The sequence below is a fragment of the Ixodes scapularis genome, unplaced genomic scaffold, assembly GCF_016920785.2.
Source record: "Ixodes scapularis isolate PalLabHiFi unplaced genomic scaffold, ASM1692078v2 PGA_scaffold5__190_contigs__length_132052651, whole genome shotgun sequence".
Taxonomy (NCBI): domain Eukaryota; kingdom Metazoa; phylum Arthropoda; class Arachnida; order Ixodida; family Ixodidae; genus Ixodes; species Ixodes scapularis.
This window is the reverse complement of record NW_024609880.1, coordinates 77,589,381-77,610,619: the sequence shown is the minus strand read 5'-3', so window position 1 is coordinate 77,610,619 and position 21,239 is coordinate 77,589,381. Positions and strand designations below refer to the sequence as shown.

The 21,239-nt window shown below is 46.1% G+C and overlaps 2 protein-coding genes across 2 annotated transcripts in view; one reads left to right on the top strand and one right to left on the bottom strand.

Moving 5' to 3' along the window:
* Positions 1-14,114, bottom strand: part of LOC120838647 (potassium/sodium hyperpolarization-activated cyclic nucleotide-gated channel 3-like) — a 45,410-nt gene extending 31,296 nt beyond the window's left edge. The window contains exons 1-6 of the mRNA XM_042294259.1: positions 14,039-14,114; positions 12,962-13,125; positions 10,998-11,254; positions 8,802-8,951; positions 7,537-7,758; positions 6,780-6,926 (exon numbers count right to left, since the gene is read on the bottom strand). Coding sequence (XP_042150193.1) covers positions 6,780-6,926; positions 7,537-7,758; positions 8,802-8,951; positions 10,998-11,254; positions 12,962-13,106 — 921 coding nt within the window. The 5' untranslated portion in view covers positions 13,107-13,125; positions 14,039-14,114. The remainder of the gene's footprint in view (positions 1-6,779; positions 6,927-7,536; positions 7,759-8,801; positions 8,952-10,997; positions 11,255-12,961; positions 13,126-14,038) is intronic.
* Positions 3,010-5,486, top strand: LOC120838645 (lysosomal cobalamin transporter ABCD4-like). The gene has a single exon (XM_042293983.1). The coding sequence runs from the start codon at positions 3,485-3,487 to the stop codon at positions 5,342-5,344; it is 1,860 nt and encodes a 619-aa protein (XP_042149917.1). The 5' UTR covers positions 3,010-3,484; the 3' UTR covers positions 5,345-5,486.
* Positions 14,115-21,239: the final 7,125 nt, after the last annotated feature.

The window sequence follows — 21,239 nt, the reverse complement described above, 5'->3', positions numbered from 1 at the left end:
GAGGGGAGACAAGAGCAATCTCTGCAATATAGCGGTAGAAGTTTCCCTACCGTTAAGGGAGTACGCGTGCGCGTTGCCCTGTCGTATTCTCTACCCGTTCTTCGACCCTGTTTATCTGAAGCTGTTTTTCATCATGTTTAAGCGTTAGAGAGTAATGAAAAGAATAATTCACTGTAATGACTGAGTGGACAAATTTGAACGTACGGACGCTCAAATTAGAGCCTGCATTACACTGCCCGTCCGGTGCAACGTATCCCTTAAAAATCAGCTTCGCTGACACGACCACCATGCATGGTGTCAAAAAAAGCACTATCCTCTCGTGCGACCGCAATAATCAAAATTAAAAATTAAAATATTGTTTTTTTAATTTGTGTTTTGTTTTTGTGCACATCTAACGTACACGAACGAAGCAGCATAATATTGTAGAAAACAACTGGCGAAAATCTGCCAGGCCAGTCCGCTCAGTCGAACATCTTAGAGCTGGCAGTCTTCATTTTCCGGCGACAGAGTTTACATCAGTGAAACAAAGAGCAAATCTTGATGCTGCTGGTTCTTTTTCCGTGAGGCACCGCGAACTCCCGATGACTTCGCTGTTGTTGAGGTCGAGTTGGTTGGTGATGGGGTGTAGATAGTAGGTTTACGTAGAGGAAAAAGAAACGCACAGCAAGTTTTGCGAATAAAAAAGGGAACTTTCTGATCTCGCGGACCCTCCTCGAGGCTACTCAAGGCGAGGCGTGCCCACCTTGCACCAGGCAAGAACACTGCCGCTAGGGCAACATAATTCTTTAAGAGTCCAGCCATTCGCGCAGCTCTCTCGTCAGAAAACAGGACGCTGAGAGAACCACACTTGATGCTGACATCAATTTTCTCTAACGTTATATTCGGTAAATCTGACATTACCTCGTCTTTGCTCTTCTCATTCATGGATTCTGACCGCAGGTCTCATGTTCTGCTTTCCTGCCACACGAATGTGCAGTACCGGGCAATAGTACATGTCGCTAACACAAAGAAGACAATCCCGCTTGTATGGCGCTTTTACGGCGTGCACGCTCGGAAAGGGAACCTGATGCGCTTGAATCCAGCCGCTGGTGGCGTTCCCCATAGCTTGACACAGGCATTCCTTAACTCTGAACGAAAACAGACAAAAAGTGGTCGTGCCGAACCATAGACAAAGGTAATATAAAAAGTGTTCGACCCTCGCCCAGACGTGTTATCCATAGAGGCTCAGATAATCTAAGGAAACACTTTTCATCACAAACCCCCTCCTTTTGTGTCCCGACTAATTCTGCGGAACACACTCGAGATAAGTTAAGTACAAAACGAGCGTGTCTTCGTTGTCCGTCCCCCCTTTTTATGTATCTTCCTCATGTTTAATAACACTTGAGATAGCTCGCCTTGGTTCGCAGTAAACCGGGGTGGAGAATAAAATCAATATGACCGTGATTTAAATCACACCGGTTTTACTATAATTATTTAATTCAAACCTTCCCCACAGAAATATTTGTATTCACTCTTTGTTTATCGTTTATCTCTCAAAGTGAACAGAAAATATTAACGGATGCTTTTTCCACACTGTCTCGATTTGCTAAAGTATGACAGCAATCGAGCTATTTCTTTGTTATAGTACGGCGTGGTTTACATCAAGAATAGAAAGTTCTTAAGGAAACTGTACTTTACGATGTAATTAACTTTACAGTCAATTTCTACTTCTTTCGGTCATTGGGTGAATCGAAGAATTAATCAAGCGGCCATGCCTGAAAAATGTAATAATAAAAAAAAAACTCTTATTTGAATCCATCTGGATCAATCTGAGCGAGTTGGACACGTTTACACTTGTGGATTCGTGGGCGGATCTGCGCAGGCGGGAAGTGGATTTTGGAGCCTGGCAGCGAAATCAACTAGTCGCTGGTGGGAAATCTGGAATCCAGATTTTCCGCCTGATACAAGTCGATTTCGCCACCCGCCTCCAAAATCCACTTTCCGCCTGCGCAGATCCGCCCACGAATCGACGAGTGTAAACGCGAAAGCATATTAATCTGATTTATATAAAATAACTAATTTATTTTATTTTAGGTAAATTCCGATTTTTATCCACTCTGCTGTAAACTAACTTCCGCAATTAACCTTCTACGCCCATTTACGAGGCGAATATGCAATCACTTGACTAAATTTAAGGAACTCGACACATTGTGCAAAGGCAAAGAAACACGAGAAAGCAGCGTCTCTCTTTACAGCACCAAATAAGTTGTGCCAGTTTGTTAACGCGACACAGATTGTACTATCATTACCGGAATCGACGAAGCAAAAACATTGCAAAAATGCGCACCACCAGATATCCCCGCGACCCGATAACAGTTGGCAGCTTGCCTTGGCTGCCTTAGCTACTCCACAAACGAGCTTAAAAGTAATTCACCATTACAACTGTCGACCGCACTGTGGTAAAAGCTGCCCGATATAGCACTGCTAACTCGACCTAACAGAAATTATTTCAGGGATATAAATAAAAAAAAAAAAAACATGATCTGACCAGATGCTGAATTGTAACTTTATTGTATAAATCTTGACATTGCATCCCACTCCCCTGCTTTCCTCCTTTTATGTAAATCCCTGAAATGGCCGAGTTAATGGTAATAAAAATAATGTAAAATTAAATTGGTCTATAGAAAGCATGGGGCTTCGCCCAGGCTCCAGAACTCCCAGAGGGAAAAAACAATCTGGCGGAAGCACTTGGATGTATTGACGAGAATGGAATCACGGAGGATAAAACACTATATATAGTCTCGAAAGGGATGTCAGAATATGGGTGGAAAATGCTTAGAGAATAGTAATTTACATAAAAAATATATGGTTATCAGGCACTTGAATCGGAGACGGAGTTTAAGGCAAAATGTATTACTTGTTTCTAGACTAGGTGGCAGCAGCTGCCGCCCAATACGAAGGGTATAACCACTATCATTCATATATTCATTCCGAATATATTAAGAGCTTGTACTTCTCCGCTACGCGTTCTTTTATCTCGTCACTGGGTCCGAACGACGTCAGATTTGTTTCAAGCTTTAACTTTTACTTTCAGCTGCAAGAACACGTTTCCAGAAATAACAGAGAAGAAACAGGCAAGCTCGCGGACTTTCAACGTGGAAACCGAAGACCGGCATTCCCAGCCAACGCTGCTCCCCGCTCGCCACTCTCACCGTTCGTGCTGAGTATTGCTTGCTAGGGTTGCCCTCGCGGTTCTTGGCGTTATCCCGTTACCCTCTCTCGTTCGCTCTCAGAAGAGAAAGGGGCGCCAGAAAACCTGTTTGCAGCTTTCGGAGCGGTGAGAAACAAGTGCGCTGCTTTTTCACGTTCCGTTGTTTATCTCGCGTTACCCGCGTTTCGCCGCGTGCTGAAGTGAATTCCTTAAAATATTTCTAATCTATATCAGTGAAGCCGATAACAATGGAGGACATAGATACGCGACGCTATCGCAGGAATCGCCCGCACGATGGAGCGCAGTCCAGTACAGATTGCTGACCCGCGTCAAGTTGGCAGACCGACTGGGAGAGCCGTCAGGAATCAGCTGCCGCCCCAAATGCAGAACGTGGGTTTCGACCTCAACTTCGCGCGGCGCTTCTGGGCGCTGTGCAGAATCGTGCTAAGGAAACGAAACGCCGTCTTGCTGCTCCTCGGACTTCTGGTGTTGGCAATATGCTACGAGTTCGTCGCCTACCAAGTGGGCCTCATCTCAAGCAAGTACTACGTGGTGCTCGGAGAGAAAGACCTGCACGGTTTCTGGATGCAGACGTTGATGGCAGTGGGGCTCATCTTTGCCATATCAAAGATGAGGGCGTTGAGAACCTTCGTGGCCAACACTGCCGGCGTCCAATGGAGGCGGATTCTCACGGAAGATCTGCAAGGGTTGTACTTTTCAGCTAAGAACCATTACACCCTCAACGTTCTGGAGACGACCCTGGACAATCCGGACCAGAGAATGAGTCAGGACGTCGATCGTTTCTGTCGCAAGCTCGCCGAAGCCTTACCCCCGACGTTCGTGGCGCCGTTCACCACCTGCTACTATATCTACAAAGCGTACCAAGTGTCCGGGTGGATGGGACCGGTGTCGACATTTCTATTCTTCGTGGTTTTCACCGTTCTGAACAAGTTCCTCATGTCCCCCGTGGTGCCCCGTGTGTACGAGCAAGAGAAGCAAGAGGGCCACTTCAGGTTCGAGCATTCCAGGATTCGGGCCCATTCTGAATCCATCGCCTTCCTGGACGGCGAACCGGTCGAGCTTGACAACACCAACGGGATTCTACAGAAAGTGGTCAAGGCTCAGCAGTCCGTGGTGAACCGGCAGCTTCCAGTCACGTTCGGTGTTCACATGTTTGACTACCTCGGGAGCATTCTGAGTCTTCTAGTGATCGCTGTGCCCATCTTCAACGGAACGTACGACGGCGAACCCGCGGCGAAACTTGCCGGAATCATCAGCGCGAACGCTTTCGTGACCATCTATTTAATCAGTTGCTACAGCAGTCTGGTAGACTTGTCCGGGAGTGTCACCGTCATCGCTGGTAACACGCACAGGATAGCGGCGCTCCGAGAACGGTTACAAACCCTCATCGAGAATAACGCGAAGGTACCCGAAATAAAGGCAAGGGACGGCAGCGCGGGAGACGACGACGATGTCAGTGACGAAAAACCATCTATTGAACTCATGGACGTCACCTACAAGTCACCCCGTGACGGCAGCGTGCTCGTGGACAAGTTGACCATTATGCTGGACTGCAAGCGCAACGTTCTCGTAACTGGAGCGAGCGGTACGGGTAAGACTACTTTATTAAGGGTCATCAAGAGGCTCCGGGACATCGAGGGCGGACACATCCGGTGCAAGAACAGCGCTCTGATCGCGTTCATGCCTCAGATCCCCTGGCTGACTAGCGGAAGCTTACGGAAACAGATACGGTATCCGTCCAAAGACGCCTGCGACCATCTGACCGACGAAGACGCTGAGATGCAACATCTGCTCCAAGTAACCGGCCTGAAGCACCTTTTGGAGAGCGCGTACAGCCTTGATGAAGAACTGGATGCGGCCTGGTACTCGGCGCTCTCTCCCGGTGAGAAACAGAGGTTATCCTGGGCAAGGCTGCTATACCATCGTCCTCGACTCGCCTTCTTGGACGAGGCCACGTCTGCCCTGGATTCCGAGGCTACGGCCAGGCTGCACAAGGAGTGCGCCGAGAGGGGTATTGTGACAGTAGCTGTTGGTTACGAACGAGCAGTCGAAGGGTGGGAGCCCGGACTCGTGCTAGAACTTAAGGGAGAGAACGGCTACTGGAATGTGGTCCAGAAAGAAGGTGCAGCATGATTGGAAATAATGCTGCTCTAAGTTGTGCGACAAAGTGAAAAAGAAGCGAATAGATTTTCTGTGATTAACTATAGCAACAGATATTTTGCGACTAAATTTAGTTTATTTACGGTGCTTTGTTTTTGTTGTTTTTTTACTACAAGAATTTTTATTTTAGAGAAAACACAAAGAACACTTTACGATTTCTAAAGGCTGACAAAATACAGAAAGAGTACAAAACACTTTTTTATGTCAGGGCAAATGGCATATGATAACGCTTTTCTTAAACTAGACGTGACAAAAGAAACTTGAAATAAAGACGTGTTTTTTCTGAGATACCTTGATCGACTGTGGCGGACCTTGGGGAGCACGAGTATGACATGACGATTGGTTAAATAAACATCTTAAATTCACTAACTGATATTTTGTATACTTTGTCAAAGCCGGCACCTTCCCATTGTAGATGTGTAGCCTATCGTCAAAGGCAATTCCACAACAATCATGCTTTAAAAAGAAAATTCCGCTCTGCAATGTCTTTTTTTTAATATATATTTGCAGCACAAACATGGCCCGACATAATAAAATTCAGCACATCTTTGAGTGCGTATATAGTTATGATGCAACTTTCCACCTAAAATATTTTGTGAAAAAAAACTTGTATGACTATATATTTTATATACTATTGATATTCCTGTGTCGTCTAAAGCTGGTCATCTGCTCACATTTTGTCTTCGTAACCTCACCGTTCTACACCATAAAAACTGCTTCCTATTTTTTTCTTATTTTGCTTTGGTGGGTAGCCTTGAAGAGGTATTTATGACCCGAATAAATCATCGTTAAGTGTTTTTTTTTAATTTTGTATTTTTGGTATTTCTATTTGCTTTCAGTATCGATATCGACTGACAAAGTTAAATTTTAGTCGACTGGACAGAACGCTGTGCAGCTGAATGTAGATATTCCAGAAAAAAAAATTGTTTTTCATGTTTAGAAAAATGCAATGCACAGATGAAACACCTTAGAAACAAACGCGCTGCTCTTGCTCTGCAAACAAAACATGGTGGCCGGATGCCGTGGCGTAGCTGGCAAGTTTTCTCGGCCCGGGAGGGGGGGGGGGGGGGGGGGGGGGGAGGGAGGGGGGGAAGGGAATGGGGGGTGGAGGGGAGGGAGGGATGTTAAAGTGTATGTGTATATTAGACTTTCGAGTGCTTATTACCCGGGCGAACAATGCTGAGTCACTGAGCTGTGCACCCATGCGCAGCGTCTGATATGCCGCACAACAGAGCAACAGCGCAAGCTCAGAAGGCCTTCCACAGCCCAGCAGGCAAAGATGGCGGGGCACAGAAGGCGGTGATATAGGCCGGGGGAGGGGGGCGTTGAAGCCTTATAAGCCTCCCCCCCCCCCCCCCCCCCCCCTTGGCTACGTTACTGGCCAGGTGTTGCTTCGTGTTTCACATACCTCCTTGAGGGGACCGGACAACGACGACAAGATGGCAGCCTCTCGATAGCTTTTCTTCTGGAATTCGCAGCTGTAATAAGACCGTATGCGCTCTCTTAACTCCTTCGGAATGCCGTAGTAACTCATGTACTCTTCTACCTCAAGCACCTGCGAATCAGACAAACAGAAAGGATCGCGCTATTATAACGACTACATGTGTACAATCTCCTTCAGTATTGCAAAGTTAACTGGAGTCCCCTAATATAACTTAGTCATCCCCGAATTTCGCTAAACATTAGTTTAATCGATAGAAACTAAAATTATTCAGTTGTGATCATGATTATTCGTTAGTGCCAAATCGCGACTTTGGGTGTTCAAAAATATTAGAATTTGTTTTAGACTACACGAGAGAAAAGTTCAAGAAACGTCATTTAAATTTATTTTTTGAAACATGACATATAAATTTGCTCTAGATATGCAAATTTCTCGGTACCCTCTAGAAAGGCTCAGCTCTAGACACGGGACAGGTTCCCGCGAATCTTTTCACAGGCCATCTTCCCTGACAAGCACGCATTTTCTAGAATTATTTTTTCAACAAGAATGTGGGTTGTTCGGTGCGCCATCTTCTTACAGAAACACTTAGGAAAAAGTACCTCGACGCCAAGAGCAGCAGACGCTTCATCTCGCGCGAATCGGGTTTCTGCGCACGAGCAGCGCCCACACTTGGTGTGGGCAAACGCGGCTTTGTTTGTAAACAGTGACTATTTCTAGAACTGACCCTTTCCCTGCGTCGCCTGTTGGCAAGGTCCTTGTAGTCGAGCAGGTTGGAGCCGTAGCCCAGGAGCAGAGCCTGCCAGATGGCCCCGGCGAACATGCCGAGCACCTGGATCCATTCTTCGACGAGCAGCTTCGTGTTCTTGCCCAGGCCGTAACCGGTTGTCATCATTAGCGACACTGTGTTGAACACCGCCCACGAGTACTGCTCGGTCCACGGTTTCTTCTGCAATGGCATCATTGCGCCACAGAAAGGTTCCACGTGGCATCCTGGGAAGCTGAATTTCAGCTCGATCAAAAGTGTGGCGGAAGTTGAGGATACATGGTAGCACGCGAAGACAAAGGACAAATGGAGCAGAACTCACAGTGGTATCCAGTTCTTCTTCTGTTCTTGTCTTCAAGCACTACCATGTATTCTCAAATTCAGCACTAAGTCACCCAACAGTCTGCATTGTGACGGAAGCGTTGTCAAAGAACCAGGCTGCGCACGTATCACTTACGTTCTTACTTGCTTCTTGTTTCGCTTGCGTGTGTGCCCAATTTGACCGTCGCGCGAAGCGGTTTAAGTTAAGGGAGGTTCTCGGGAACCAATAATGAAAAGTTACTAGTTCCCAGGCGGGCTGGTAGTAGTTAATCATGTCCTTTAACACCTGAGACTGTGGTGCAGAAAAGGAAAACTTTTAGTGGAAGGATACACAGAAGGGAACGTCTCAAACTCAGCTAACTGGTTTATTTCTCAAGCACCCTCTATATACCCACAGAGCCACTCTCAAGCACCTACTACGCAGAGATCCGCTTTGTCGAAAGCATTTTCAAGCCCAAAAAACATTCACAAGGGACAAAGAGGTTAAACCCACGATACGATCATTTTCAACTACCTTCTACGCTGAGTTTGAGACATTCCCTTCTGTGCCTGTTCCTTCGACTAAAAGTTTTTCTTTTCTGCACCACACCCTCAGGTGTTAAACGACATGATCGGGGGCTAACCTGCTTGGGCGGTGATCAGCGGAGTTTCTGATTCTTCGATTAAGAGCATCTTTTTTAGTAGCCAACGTAATATCTTAGTAGCCAACTTGGAATCCCCACTTGTTTCACATATTGTATGTGAAACTCCAGGTGGGACTCTCCTGGTGATCTTGGTGTTCACGTCCGTCTTACAATCAATCTTCAAACACTTGTATTTTTATTCCTTAAAAGTAACCAGCTGAGGGTGCAATTCTGCCGTGTCATTTCCCTGTGGCCACACGTTATGCGCAACAGATATAGTACCTGGAGTGCGGCGATAGAGATCCAGGACTCCGGTGGGAACCTCATCATGAGGCCCACAAAGAATTGAAGGCAGGCGTGCCAGTGAATTGCCAGGAAAATCATTCCCAGGATGTTGGCCAGCTGGAGATACGTCCCAGACGAATGAAAGAACTGCGCCGTGAGACAACAGACGTTGTGAAAACTCTCGGAAAGATCGTGCGCTAAGCGCGCGACGAATTGTGAAAACATCTTGATACATCTACCACGTGACGCTGAAGAGATCTAAAGAGAGAGAGAGAGAGCGCTGGGAGGGTTTAGTGGTAGCGCAGCTGCTCGCCTACCCTCGCCCAATCGCGTTTCCTCCATTGCCTGCTACAGCCGGTTCTTACAGCCAGTTCCCAGCACCACTTTCGGCGGTCGCCCTCTTTGCAGCAAGTTCATTCGAGCTCATCTAATTTTCCCTGATCTAGAGCTGGTGAACTGTGACTAATGCAGATGGAAAATGAGACGAAGTATTGAAGCGCCCTCGAAGTCAAGCAGACTAAAGTTGGAAAAACAGGTTCTCAAAAGGAAATGACCAGCCTGCTACGATTTAAGAGAATATGTTTTCCACTCCTCTAATCACGATTACAATGGCACGGATCTTCCTGGTGCTTTTTTACTTGTATTTATTCAGTGGTGTCTACTTGCATACTGCTGATGGGCCCTACCGCCAATAGTCTGTTTTACATATACCATTTCTAACGCATCCCTAGATTCTAAAATAAATAAAACAGTAAATCAAATAGGACAATGGACGGTACTTCGCACGTATAAACATTTCAAATGGTGTACACTTTATTATTCAACTTCAATTTGAAAGACGCATGTCATGTACTATCGCGGACAATATGAGCTTAAACAGTTTTTTTTAGCTTTTTTGGCGTTTCTGCCAGTTCTTGAGAGAATTGTGGTACGAAGGAATGAATTGGGGAGTCGAGGTCCCATACTTAAAAATACTTGACAAATTGAGAAATACTAGGGCTTCTGGAGACCGCAGAAGCAGAAAAAGAGCGGATCGGGTGTTTGAATTCGTACCGTCCGTGATGGTTCTATATTGTCCGCTCTCCGGACTCACATCTGAAAGTATTTGTATAAATTAATATGTGGTGAGGGCATTTTTTCATGTCATCTGCGTCCTGCGCCCGATCACTATAAAAAAAAACTGTGACGTACAACATCAGTGTAATAACAGGTAGTGTTACTGAGCCAGGGGTTCCTTTCGTCGAGACGAAAATGCAGTACTCATTCTGCCTCTCCTTAGCAAAGTTTGCTAACAAATTCTTGGGGTCATATTGTTGACGTATAGTCCTGAGGGTGGCCTTAGGGAGACGATGGTTAAGTGTGGCCAATGGGTTGGACATGAGGACAGATTTCTCTCAATACTCGTGTTCAAAAGCGCCCATTTTGAAGTGCAAATAGAACGCTCCAGGGCACCGAGATTCTGCCTCGGTCTATCCAGACACTTGCTGGGAATCTGTTACGAAGCATTCCTAACGTTGTCACGATAAGATTAGCGACAACCAGAGCTTGCATGAAAACTAGAACAGCACCCAGGAGACAAAAGCAATCAAGGAAGTGGGCGAAACCTGCGCAGACAATGAACGTACGACTGATAAGCAGCCACGTGTCCGACACTTATCCCATTGTCGCATCCGAGCTCAGTCGTCAGTTTCAATAAAAAGTTGCTCACATATACGAATATTATTGGAAGTTGTTTTTTGTTTTTATTGGAGAAGGCGGAACCTCCTGTGCCAGAAACTAAACAAGGTATCTGCAGAAAACAAAAATGACAAGACATGTTTCGTTTTTTAACACATTTTGAAAATTAACTTTAGAAATATAGCTTCGTTTAACGCTTTTGTCGTCTAATAGAGTCATGATTTAGTTGTTTTAATTTTTTAAGAAACTTTTAAGAAACCGATGACGGAAAAACGAACTCCGACTTTACTATTGGATAGAACATCAATGTAGAGGTCTTCACCGGCGTCTTATTTTTTTATTTTGTTTTCGGCACTTCGTTGAGTGTATATGAAAATTAGATTGTTATTTGTTTATAAACGCATTAATCAACGAGCAAACTTTTTTTTTTAAATGCAACACAAGGTCTACATGTTCTAAGACCTGAAGTGGAAAAATTCTGTTTCAGCGCGATTGATTTTGGGGATTCCTACCCACCAATATCTGCTCAGTACGGCTTCCGTATCTCACGAGGCGACTGAGCTTGAGCAGCTTGACGAAGTTGAGCAGCCGAACGACTCGGGCCATCGCGGAGTCCGGGTCCGGTTGCGCGCCGGTGATGACGGGTATCAGCCACACCACGATGTCTAGCGGAGCGCTGCTGATGACGTCGACGAGGAACCAGCCGCGGAGGTAGCGCTTGGCTATCTCTCCGCGGTCTATGACGACGTTTCTGGTAAGGTCCTCGACCACACCTGGTAACAATGTAGCGACAATTCGAATATTTTGACATTCGAACACCTACTTAATATGTGGAATATTCAATGTTCGTATAGTTTTAAATGTTTTGAATATTCGAATATTTTTAAATGTCTCGAATATTCGAATTATTTTTTCAATATTTTGAATATTCAAAACTTTTCAAACATTTGGAATATTAAACTATTTGCTCATATAATCCACAGACTATGCACATTTAAAAGTTGAAAATTTGCGCGGTGCAGCCTAACTACGGGTGCAAAGAAAAAACTCTCAATAATTAATTATGACGAAACGTAACGAATTTTATGAATGACAGAGTCCGTGGATTATAATTTATTTATGACACCAGCTTCTCTGTAAGCTAATAAAGAAGGCACTTGATAAATATGTGCTTGGTATGAGAATTCTGACTATGCACCGTGTGCGGACTTATTTCCCTCGAATATACAATCGTACATGTGTAGGCCATGCGTAACAAGAAATCAGCTTTTCAATGTAGCCAATATTTACTTCTAAGCATACATACAAGCTAAGCGTTTCCCATCAAATGTCCTAATCGGACATGCTTTCGGAACGAGTTCCACGGAGTATCTCCCATTTTGTTTAACTTGAGCGAGTATGAAAGAAAATATTTGTTTAGGCAAAGCAAGATTTGGAAACATTCCATCCTCATTTTTAGATTATTATATAAAGCCTTTTTGCTATAATGTACAGCATCGCAAAAACGAACGACTCTTTTTTAAATACTCATTTTCGTTTTTTTTTTTTTCAATTTCTGTTATCTATAGTCGAGTTACACCACTTGAGAAATTGAGCAGCAGCGGATGAGGGGAAATTCCCGGGGGAACCTCGCATTTACTCCGCCATCAGGTTCTTTTTCGTGTTTGACAGAGAGGAACGGTGAACAGGGGAAGGGGTAAGAGGTAATGTGAAGCTGGAGAGAGAAGTGTGTGTTGCAAGGAGATTACTGAGCATAAACTGCTCCCGTTACTCGTGAGGCATTGTATTGGTTGATTGTATTGGTTCATGTCATGTCTCCAAATTAGAGGCATGTCCTTTTTTTACGTGAAACGTTTTTTTTTTATTATTTGGGCCGGATTTCGTGAAGCCATGGCTTCTAACGCGCGCAGTGTTGCATTATGGGACGTCACAGACCTGCGCACCAATTCAGTTTCTCCGCTAAATTTAGTGGGGAAGTTGAATTGGTGTATAGGTTTGTGTCGAGCGCAGTGTTGCGTTATGGAACGCCACAGACCCATACACCAATTAATTTTCTCCGCTAAATTTAGCGGGGAAGTTGAATTGATGTGTAGGCCACGCTACATCAATTTCTCCGCTAAATTTAGAAAGAAAATTAACGTCCCGTGACCTACACAGATTTATCAGTTTCCCCGCTAAATTTAGGGGAAATGGACGTCATGTGACCTGATGCACGTGATGCTAGAACGTTTCACGTATGCAACACAAGTGCCCAGCAATTTGCCATACATCTCTTTTTTTATTATTTCGGCACTCCCAGAACGCGTTATAACTTATAAGGACGCGGCACATACATGAGCGATGCCCTATATGGGCAATAAATATATCGATACTGCGATACACAGCAGACGCACCACGGAGGGGCCCACATACGAACGGGGAATGGAACGTTTCCTGAGCGCGCGCTTATGGTTCCTTTCGTGCACAGGAGTTTCACGTACCTGTTCTGAAGTTGAGGAAGATGTCTGAAATGAGAAGTACTTCGGTGATCGCCAAGAAAATTATCCATCGTGTGCTTGCCCTCCCAGGAAAAAACGCAATGTACAGAGGCACAAACACCATGTTGGCCACCAGTAGAAGCACCATTATAGCGTCCCACGTTTTCCTGCGTACCAAAAACAAACACACAAACAACTGGAGGAAACAATCTAGTTCAGATAAACTCATTCAAATGCACCACGAAAAGCGAGAGAAAGTAATGTTAGATTTCCAGTCAGTATAGGCTAAGAGTTCACGTGTATCGAGAGACCATGCACTGAAGAGCAGTCTATAATCAGGCGCGATGCCTATAGAGGTTTGTCACTCTTTAGTGCTGACAAAGTGAGAGCAGATAAAAAAAGAACAAAAACTACGCGTATAGCAATGTTCGTAAACAGACCCGTAGTGAAATTTTCTAAAGAAATCATTGACTGTCTCTATCATTTACCAAAAACGTTCTAAACGCATGACATTGATTGGGCCTCTTCGACTCCTTTCGCGGGCTCAGCACGGAGGTCGCTTAAGGGCACCTTGCGAGGATTTTGTGTATAAAGCCGTCACGGTGTCAGTAACGTCATGTGACGTTGTGTAGTATCACCTGACATCACCTGACATCATCATTATAGTATCACCTGCCATCACCTGACATAACGTGACATGACGTCAGTGTCACGTGACGCTAGTGTCATGTGCCGTCATGGTGTCACCTGACGCCAGAAAGGACCCGTAAATGATATGCATTTAGGGTGCCTTTTTGTCAAGTCCAGCGAGACTAACTCATCACATCCTCCATCCTCCATCCTCTCTACCCCGCTCATTTCACTCCATCCCCCAGTCCCCATCTTGATGGCTTCAGCTAAGAAGGGCTGATACTTCAAAAACTAAAGCCATCTCCCTCTCTCTCTCTCTCTCTCTCCCTCCAGGGCGCCTTTGGCATTATGTTGTGATATTACGTGATAATGTGACGTCACCAAGACTATATCCCAATAAAAAAAAGCATCACATAAAAAAAAACATTTCTTTGACAGGAGCATTTCTACCTGAAGGTTCCGTCAGGATGGAGTGTCCAACCCGGCGGTTTCTCCGGGCCATCCTCGGCCAGCCTGATGGAAACGTATCGACGTCTCATGGATGGCATCAGTAGCGATTTCAGCTGCGACTTGATTGCGCCCTTACTGTCTAAAAAAGAAGTGTGGCTGCAGATTGGTGAGACAACCGCCCCCCTCTCTCCAATATTTCATCGGGATTTAGATTCTCCAATTACTGGTATAATAGCGTAATAGACACTTCCTGAAATTCAGTCAGGCCACTATGATCACTACATCACCTTCTTTGTATGACATCTGTGCCGCACTATAGGGGGTATTCACTGGACGCCATATCTGAAGGCGATGTTTAGAGCGCATGCTCAGAACGAACTCACAGTAATAGGCTGATGAGACGAGCAATCTTGATGGTCCGTAATGCACGTTGCAAAATAACTGCGGAAGCTCGCCGTCAGCACGCGCTCAGCAGCTGCGCACACAGCTATGGCCGCCAGTGAATACCCCCTATAGGGACTATTCACTGGCGGCCATATGTGAGTGCGCGGCATGCTGAGCGCATGCATGCTGACGGCGAGCTTCCGCAGTTCTTTAGCAACCTGCATCCCGCGCTATCAAGACTGCCAATCTTAACAGGCTATTAATGTGAGCTCGTTCTGAGCATGCGCTCTAAACATCGCCCTCAAATATGGCGTCCAGTAAATACCCCCTAAATGGCAGGTCTTCTGATGACTGACGGATCAAGCAACGTTACCATGGCTACGTTTACATGAGTGCGATCGTAGCGCATCGGATCGAGCAGGGACCAATCGCACGCAGCCTGTCTTCCTAATTCTTCCTCTCCTGCCCGTCTTCTACTGCTACCAATCAGAATGGTCAAATCACGATTCGATGCGGTATACGGTGGCATCTGCAGCGAATGCCACGAGTACGGTGACGAGAGCTCCAGGGGGCTGCTCTGAAGCGTTCTTCCGGAGAACGAAAGCGCTAGAAATGCACATCTTAAAGCCAAGAGCGCTGGCTAGCTCGCACTTGTAGTTTTGGCTGTATGGGCCAGGTTGACAAGCTTCCTATAACGCCTGGCCCCTTTTCGTGACGCGTGCGCTCCGTGGCGCAGCCCGCCAGACGTAGCGGAACCGGTGGAACGTTCGATACACATTACTTGAGGTAGAAAGTGAGTCTGTTGTAATTTTTACGGTAAACATGAAGTTTGCACAAAAGGTGGCGCAAAAAGAACGTCGTTCAAAAGCGGGCCTCATCCGCTGCCCATGGAGCCGTTGACGCTTGCAAGTATAGCGTCAACTGCGCCAGTGCACAGGGTCCGTGTCTCGAGCGGCCCTTGGAAGCAAATGGCGGCGGAGTACCCGCTTGTGGCACGTGTTAGCGGTACTTGTGAAAAGAAAAAAAAAACGCCGTTATTAAAGAGTTTTATATCCGCCCGTGCCTGCGCACTCGCTTGCAGGCAACAAAGGAGAACCGTTTTCGAACGCCGCTCTTCCGTTACTTCCGTGGTCCGTGGAGCTTGTCAACATATATCTAAGGACGCCGGGAGCAAGTTGTTGAAGGTGCATCCAAGAGTATGATGCGAGGTTCCGACTGGTGCCCCTGCCCCGTGCGTGTAAGCACGTGCAGCATGCGCGTGAAGATAGCTTTGGCAATCTTGCACTTGCACGTGCTTGCTCACACGAGCAAGAACATGGCGGCGGCCAGATGCCTTGCATTTCAGAGTATTAATAGATCGTGTTTTCAGGCCACGCTATCTGTAGCGGGAGCTCGCGCCGGCACTTCGATGCATGCTCTGAACCGCGCGCAAGTAGCGGTAGAGGACCTTTGGAAACGATGTACTCCCTGTAAGAGTTTTAGTAGATCGTACGCTGTCACTATGGAAAGCGGGTCCAGCGGGCGCGTGCTCAATCCATGCTTCGAAGCGACGGCACGAGCTCCCGCAAGCAAAGCGAAGCTCTAGCTTACGTTCTACACACTGTGCGTTCCCCTAAAGGTCACTTTTATTATCAAGACCTGTGTATGCGTTAATTTTTAACTAGGGTCAAATCAATATGTTGCTACAATCGGCTCTAAGCCCCTTGACGCGTAAAATCTTATCGGTGTGGGTAGAGGCGCTTCGTTGTGACTCTAGTTTTGACTTATAGTATCTTCTGGCACCATCAAAACTGAAATAAATCGAGGAAAAACTGCACAGTGCAGAACACATTGTTGTATGCCATTGACTTGAGAAAGTGACGGTGTCAGATGACACACTGCTTGCTCACTACCGCCATTAGTACGACATACTGCAAGTTCAATACCGCCATTAATTTGACTGCTATTTAGACCACCAGATGGCGCTGAATCCTAAAAAACAAAAAGTATATTCTATACATGGCTTGCACTGACGTCACATCGCATACTTTTGACCACCATGTAAGAGGAGGAGGGGAAGCTGCTTTTGCAAGAGTTTTGAGTGACGGGTTAATCTTCTACTATAATCTTCAGGGAGGAGAATAGCGCCGCCTGTGTAAATTCGGGGGGCACAAAAGAGGGTCCTGATAGGAGGAGAGCTCTTTCTTGCCCTCTTCTGTGGTGGTCATCGGAGCGCTCATTGAATGACGTCACGTGCAACCCATGTTTACTTTGTTTCACCTTAAGTCCAGACACAGCCTACGTGTCGTACGGCCGTTCCCGTCCGCCAGACGCGCTTCATATACTTGCCAACATTGATACTTGCACTTTTGCGTACCGACGGAAGGCTTGCGGACACGACTGCTGGTCGAGAAGTCGCCATAAAGACTGCTCTTGATCCCTTCTGACGTCTGTGTGTTCATTGCTCTGCCGATGCGATGAACCAGAAGTCAATCCCAAACGAGCCACTTTCTTCGGCGTACATAATGTGTGGAAAGTGCAAACTGTAAACGAAAAGCGTAGGTGTCACACATCAACCGTGCACCATTAGCTCGAGACTTATCGTGCTTTATTTTATTAGATGACCCCTTGTACGTGAACAATGTTTCATCTCAAAATTTCGCATAATGTTCCATTTCTGTGTGTCTGTGTGTGTGTCCGAGGAAAAAAAAAGGTGGGGGTATTTTTGTTGCAGATGTGTTTCATTATTTCTCATCATTCGTGCATTTTTCTAGTAGCTTGAATGTGACCACTGAATGTATAGTTTTCCTTCATGCTGACAAAACACGAATGACGCCAATTATGACGCCAATTTAAGCGTTTACCACATGGGAAATAGTTTGCGCCACTTTGAGGTTTCCGTGTTCAATACATAACTTGTATGTGGCATCACCTCACACTATTCGTGGTGAACCCTTCTCGACTTATGCTAAGAAGCACGCAATTAGTTAAGTCTGGTTCAACACTTAGATGATAAAATAACCGTGACAACCCCGCCCCGTACGCCACGTGGCATCCAATCCAAGGAATAGCTGCGTGAAGCAACCACAACTCAAAAAACAGATGCGCGTCCATATTCCGCCCCATCTGTGAGTGACCCTCGAGCTAGCAATCTGACCATCCATTTATGATCCTGAGCAGATTTACACGGTACTCATCACAAGCAATTAAATTACTTGTAATCTTATTACTTTCAGGAATAATAAAATGACTTGTAATCGGTTACTATGATTTTTCTACTCCTTCCTAATGGCGCCTTTAGTTTCTACAAGTTTCCTACTAAGGATTCCTCGAACCAAGGGCCCTAAACTCATCAAGCACAGAGTTGGAGCCAGAAGTTGGCGGAGCGCGCCGATTGTAAGTCGGCGAAAAAAGCGCGAAGTCATCGTCGTGATCGGCCAATCGGTGCGCTCTGTCAACTTCGGCCCCAACTTTGTGTTTGACGAGTTTAGAGGCCCAAGTCTCCGAAAGGAAGATGGTTCACCAGAATTGGTGTACTGAGAAGATGAGTCGTTTGTAACTCGGCGATTCTTGTTCAATAATGGACAGCCTACGAAAAGGCCGTTTTTGAACCGGAAGAAAAATCTGTCGTTTTGAAAATCTGGACTTAAAGACCGAAGACCAGTTCGCGCTTTCCACTTTTCTCTCCCTTCCCCCTCTCCCCCTTCTACCCTGTCCACCTTTGCCGGTTTCCTCCTCCCCCATCGTGAAGAGGATCTTCTGCCTTGAAGAATCTCGAGTCTGGTCGCCGGCCTTTAAGCGGAGAAGTAGTGCAGTTACTTCTCAAGTAACAGTCAATTATTCGAATTGAATATTTTTAACCAAAAGTAACTGTAATTAAAATCTTTTTTTTGTAACGTGTCTAAGAACTGATCTTGAGCTTGTTGCCTTCACGCACCGAAGAACGGCTCAGTCAGGATGAGCGGGTAGGTAATACATGGTAATACCCTAGGTAATACACATTAGGGAGTTTTCGTAGATCGCGTTTCTCCCTCCGCTAAGCCCTCAGCAACGAAGAAGCCGCTACTGCGCCTGCGCGCCAATGACCTTGACTGTAGTTCTGGGTATCGTAGCGGGTTGCGGAGAGCGTTGCGGGACAGCGAAAACGATCTACGAACACTCCCTATTAGGGAATGTTAGCAAACCGTTACCGTGTTACGCGTACCGCACTGCCGGAGCCTGTGAAGAATGCTTTTAAGCGGGCGCCCCGCGGTGACGGTATTACCCGGCGCGCGTTTAAAAGCATGCTTTAGAGGCTCCGGTAGTGCGGTTCGCGGAGCAAGGTAACGGTTTGCTAAAAGTCCCCAATGTCTGTGAATGCACCCGATCTAAGCGACTCAATCAGCCTTTATTCAAAATTAACACTGCAGAAGGCAGGCGTCATTGCACATCCAGAGTCCAACGCACTATCTCCACCGCGGAAGACGCGTGTTCGTCGCTTTGGAAAGCGAGCAAATGAAATGCCATGCGCTCTAACGTTGGAAACGATACTGGCCAGAAGTCATTTACTTGAACAGAAGCGGCGTCAAAGCGAAACGCATTTATTAAAATGAAGTATCCGAGACTGTGGGCGCTTGAATGATCGACACGACGGCAACACGTACCATTATCGCTAAGTCTATAATCCACGAGAACAGGAAACGCGATTGCTACGCCCGAATATCTCCAACGAAGCAAGTAGCGAAAATAGAACAAAAGACCGTCAACAGCGCTCTGTCTCACTACACGATGTACTAAAGATAATACTACGGGCCACCAGTTGCAATCAGGAACCACTTAGAGACGACGTTGTATATCACTCCGATGTGCGCATCTGTACGCGTCGCTTTCATACGGATATCGAAGCAGCATATGGCTCCCCAAATCTTTGGCCTGGCTGCCTTGCGAGTTCAAGCAGTCTGGTAACATCAATGGCTCGTTCTTGCTTCTGGGCTTTTGGGAGTTATGGGTGCGCTAGAGCCACTAAATGAGCTGCGCTTAGAGTATCGGCACTCCGTTCCCCGACATTGTTTTGGGCGCCGCCATTTTGGCTCGTATGCAGAGCAGACACAGCTGCCGATCGTCCTGATTCATAAGGGAGGCTTCCTCAGCATTAGAGTTGGTGTTAGGAAGGTCGTCTAAGATTGCTTTGCTCTGTCGCGAACTGTTTAAACATTTGTAGAGGGCGGAGAAGCGTTTCCTGTGATTTCAGATAAAGCTTCAGATACCTGGCAACCATGATTTTAAGACACAATATGGCGAAGTGTCGTTACTCTGAAGCGTAGCTTATTTAGTGGCACTAGGGTGCACCAGGTGATGGTGATTGACCAGTTCAGAGCTTTGGCTGTCGTCCATCGTAGGATGAGACGAAGTTTTAGAGGGTAGTACTGTCGGCAGTAAGAGACGACGAAACAATCGATTGCCGGGCAGACTAAAGGGCGACACGCGGAGCTGCAGTTGCGCAAACATAGCGCTTTCGAAACACCTCATGCAATCCGCCGGCCATGCATGACTGTGGACACGGGGTCTGATTTTGCTTGCAAGGAGCGGCAGTTTCTTTCTTATTCGTTGTTTCGTCATTTGTGGAAGTTAAGATGCCTAACTGGCATATATCATAGCTGGCAACATAACTCTAATAAACAAAAACAAAAACGTTGTGCAAACGATAATTGCCTGCTTTGTTAAGCACAGGCGAGACTGATATAGGTGGGAACGGCCCGACCACTCTCGCTTTCTGTGTATTTCCAATGAAGCGCCTTGTGGGGTGATTTTACCGTTTCGGTCGTCGATCACTTGTTAATCTCTTTTAGTGCCAACTGTAATTATAAGCAGTACCTAGCGACTGCAGGAAACTCCCTTTCACGGTATTTTTGGCCAGAAAGAAGACACCCAGCTGACGAGTGAACGTGATATATAGAACAAGCGGCTGTAATATCTAAAAACACTCCCCGCGCCCCGTATTTGGTTGTCTGGTCTGGTCTCCGCAACGGTCACTGAAGCAATTATCACGGCGTCAAGAAAATATTTAGAGAAATACCGAAAACTGGTATTGTTTCCGAAGGTTTCTTGGTACTTACCTAAGGAGGGACGGATCGAACGGCTTCTTTTTCTTTTCTAGCGCTCTCACTTCATTTTTCACTTTTACTTCTGATCCCAGGAACGTTGGCACTTGAACCCAAGGAGCTTTATGTTCACAACTCCCCTCCCATCCGCTTTCTCCCTCTCAACCGTGAAATAGAACTGGGGTCCAATTTTACACACGAGGATAAACAGATATGGCAGCGCACAGAGCACGCGACATCCTTCATCGTTGGGAGATGAGGAATCAAATCATCACACTAAGCTTATCTTGTATATCATTAAGGTTATGCTGCAGTTTGTACACTAATTCATTTTTCTTACGTTCCTTTCCGTTCTGTTTTATTTCTCATTTGTGGTTTCTAGCGTACACGCAGGAACTCTGTTGCGCCACTCTTATAGATTCATTTTTACAGAACCCCCCCCCCCCTCTTCTTTTTTTTTTCACCTGTTTTGAGTTGGTAAATCAAAATTAAATTCACATACACTTTAATACTTCTGACGCTTATATGGCCCACATCGTCTCCTCCACGTTCAACAAATCCGACTAAATTAATTGGTAATTTTGTTGGTTCCGCTAGAAGCACAGTAACGTGATTGGACCGAGCTGTTTTGGAGCAGCAAAAAGTAGGTTTGGAGCATAGGCACACACTTCGTTCTCATTCCTTCCACAGCATATATTTGGCTTCTTTGCCTTCCGACATGCGGCTCTGAAGGAGTGCTTTCCGCCTACTCAGCAAAT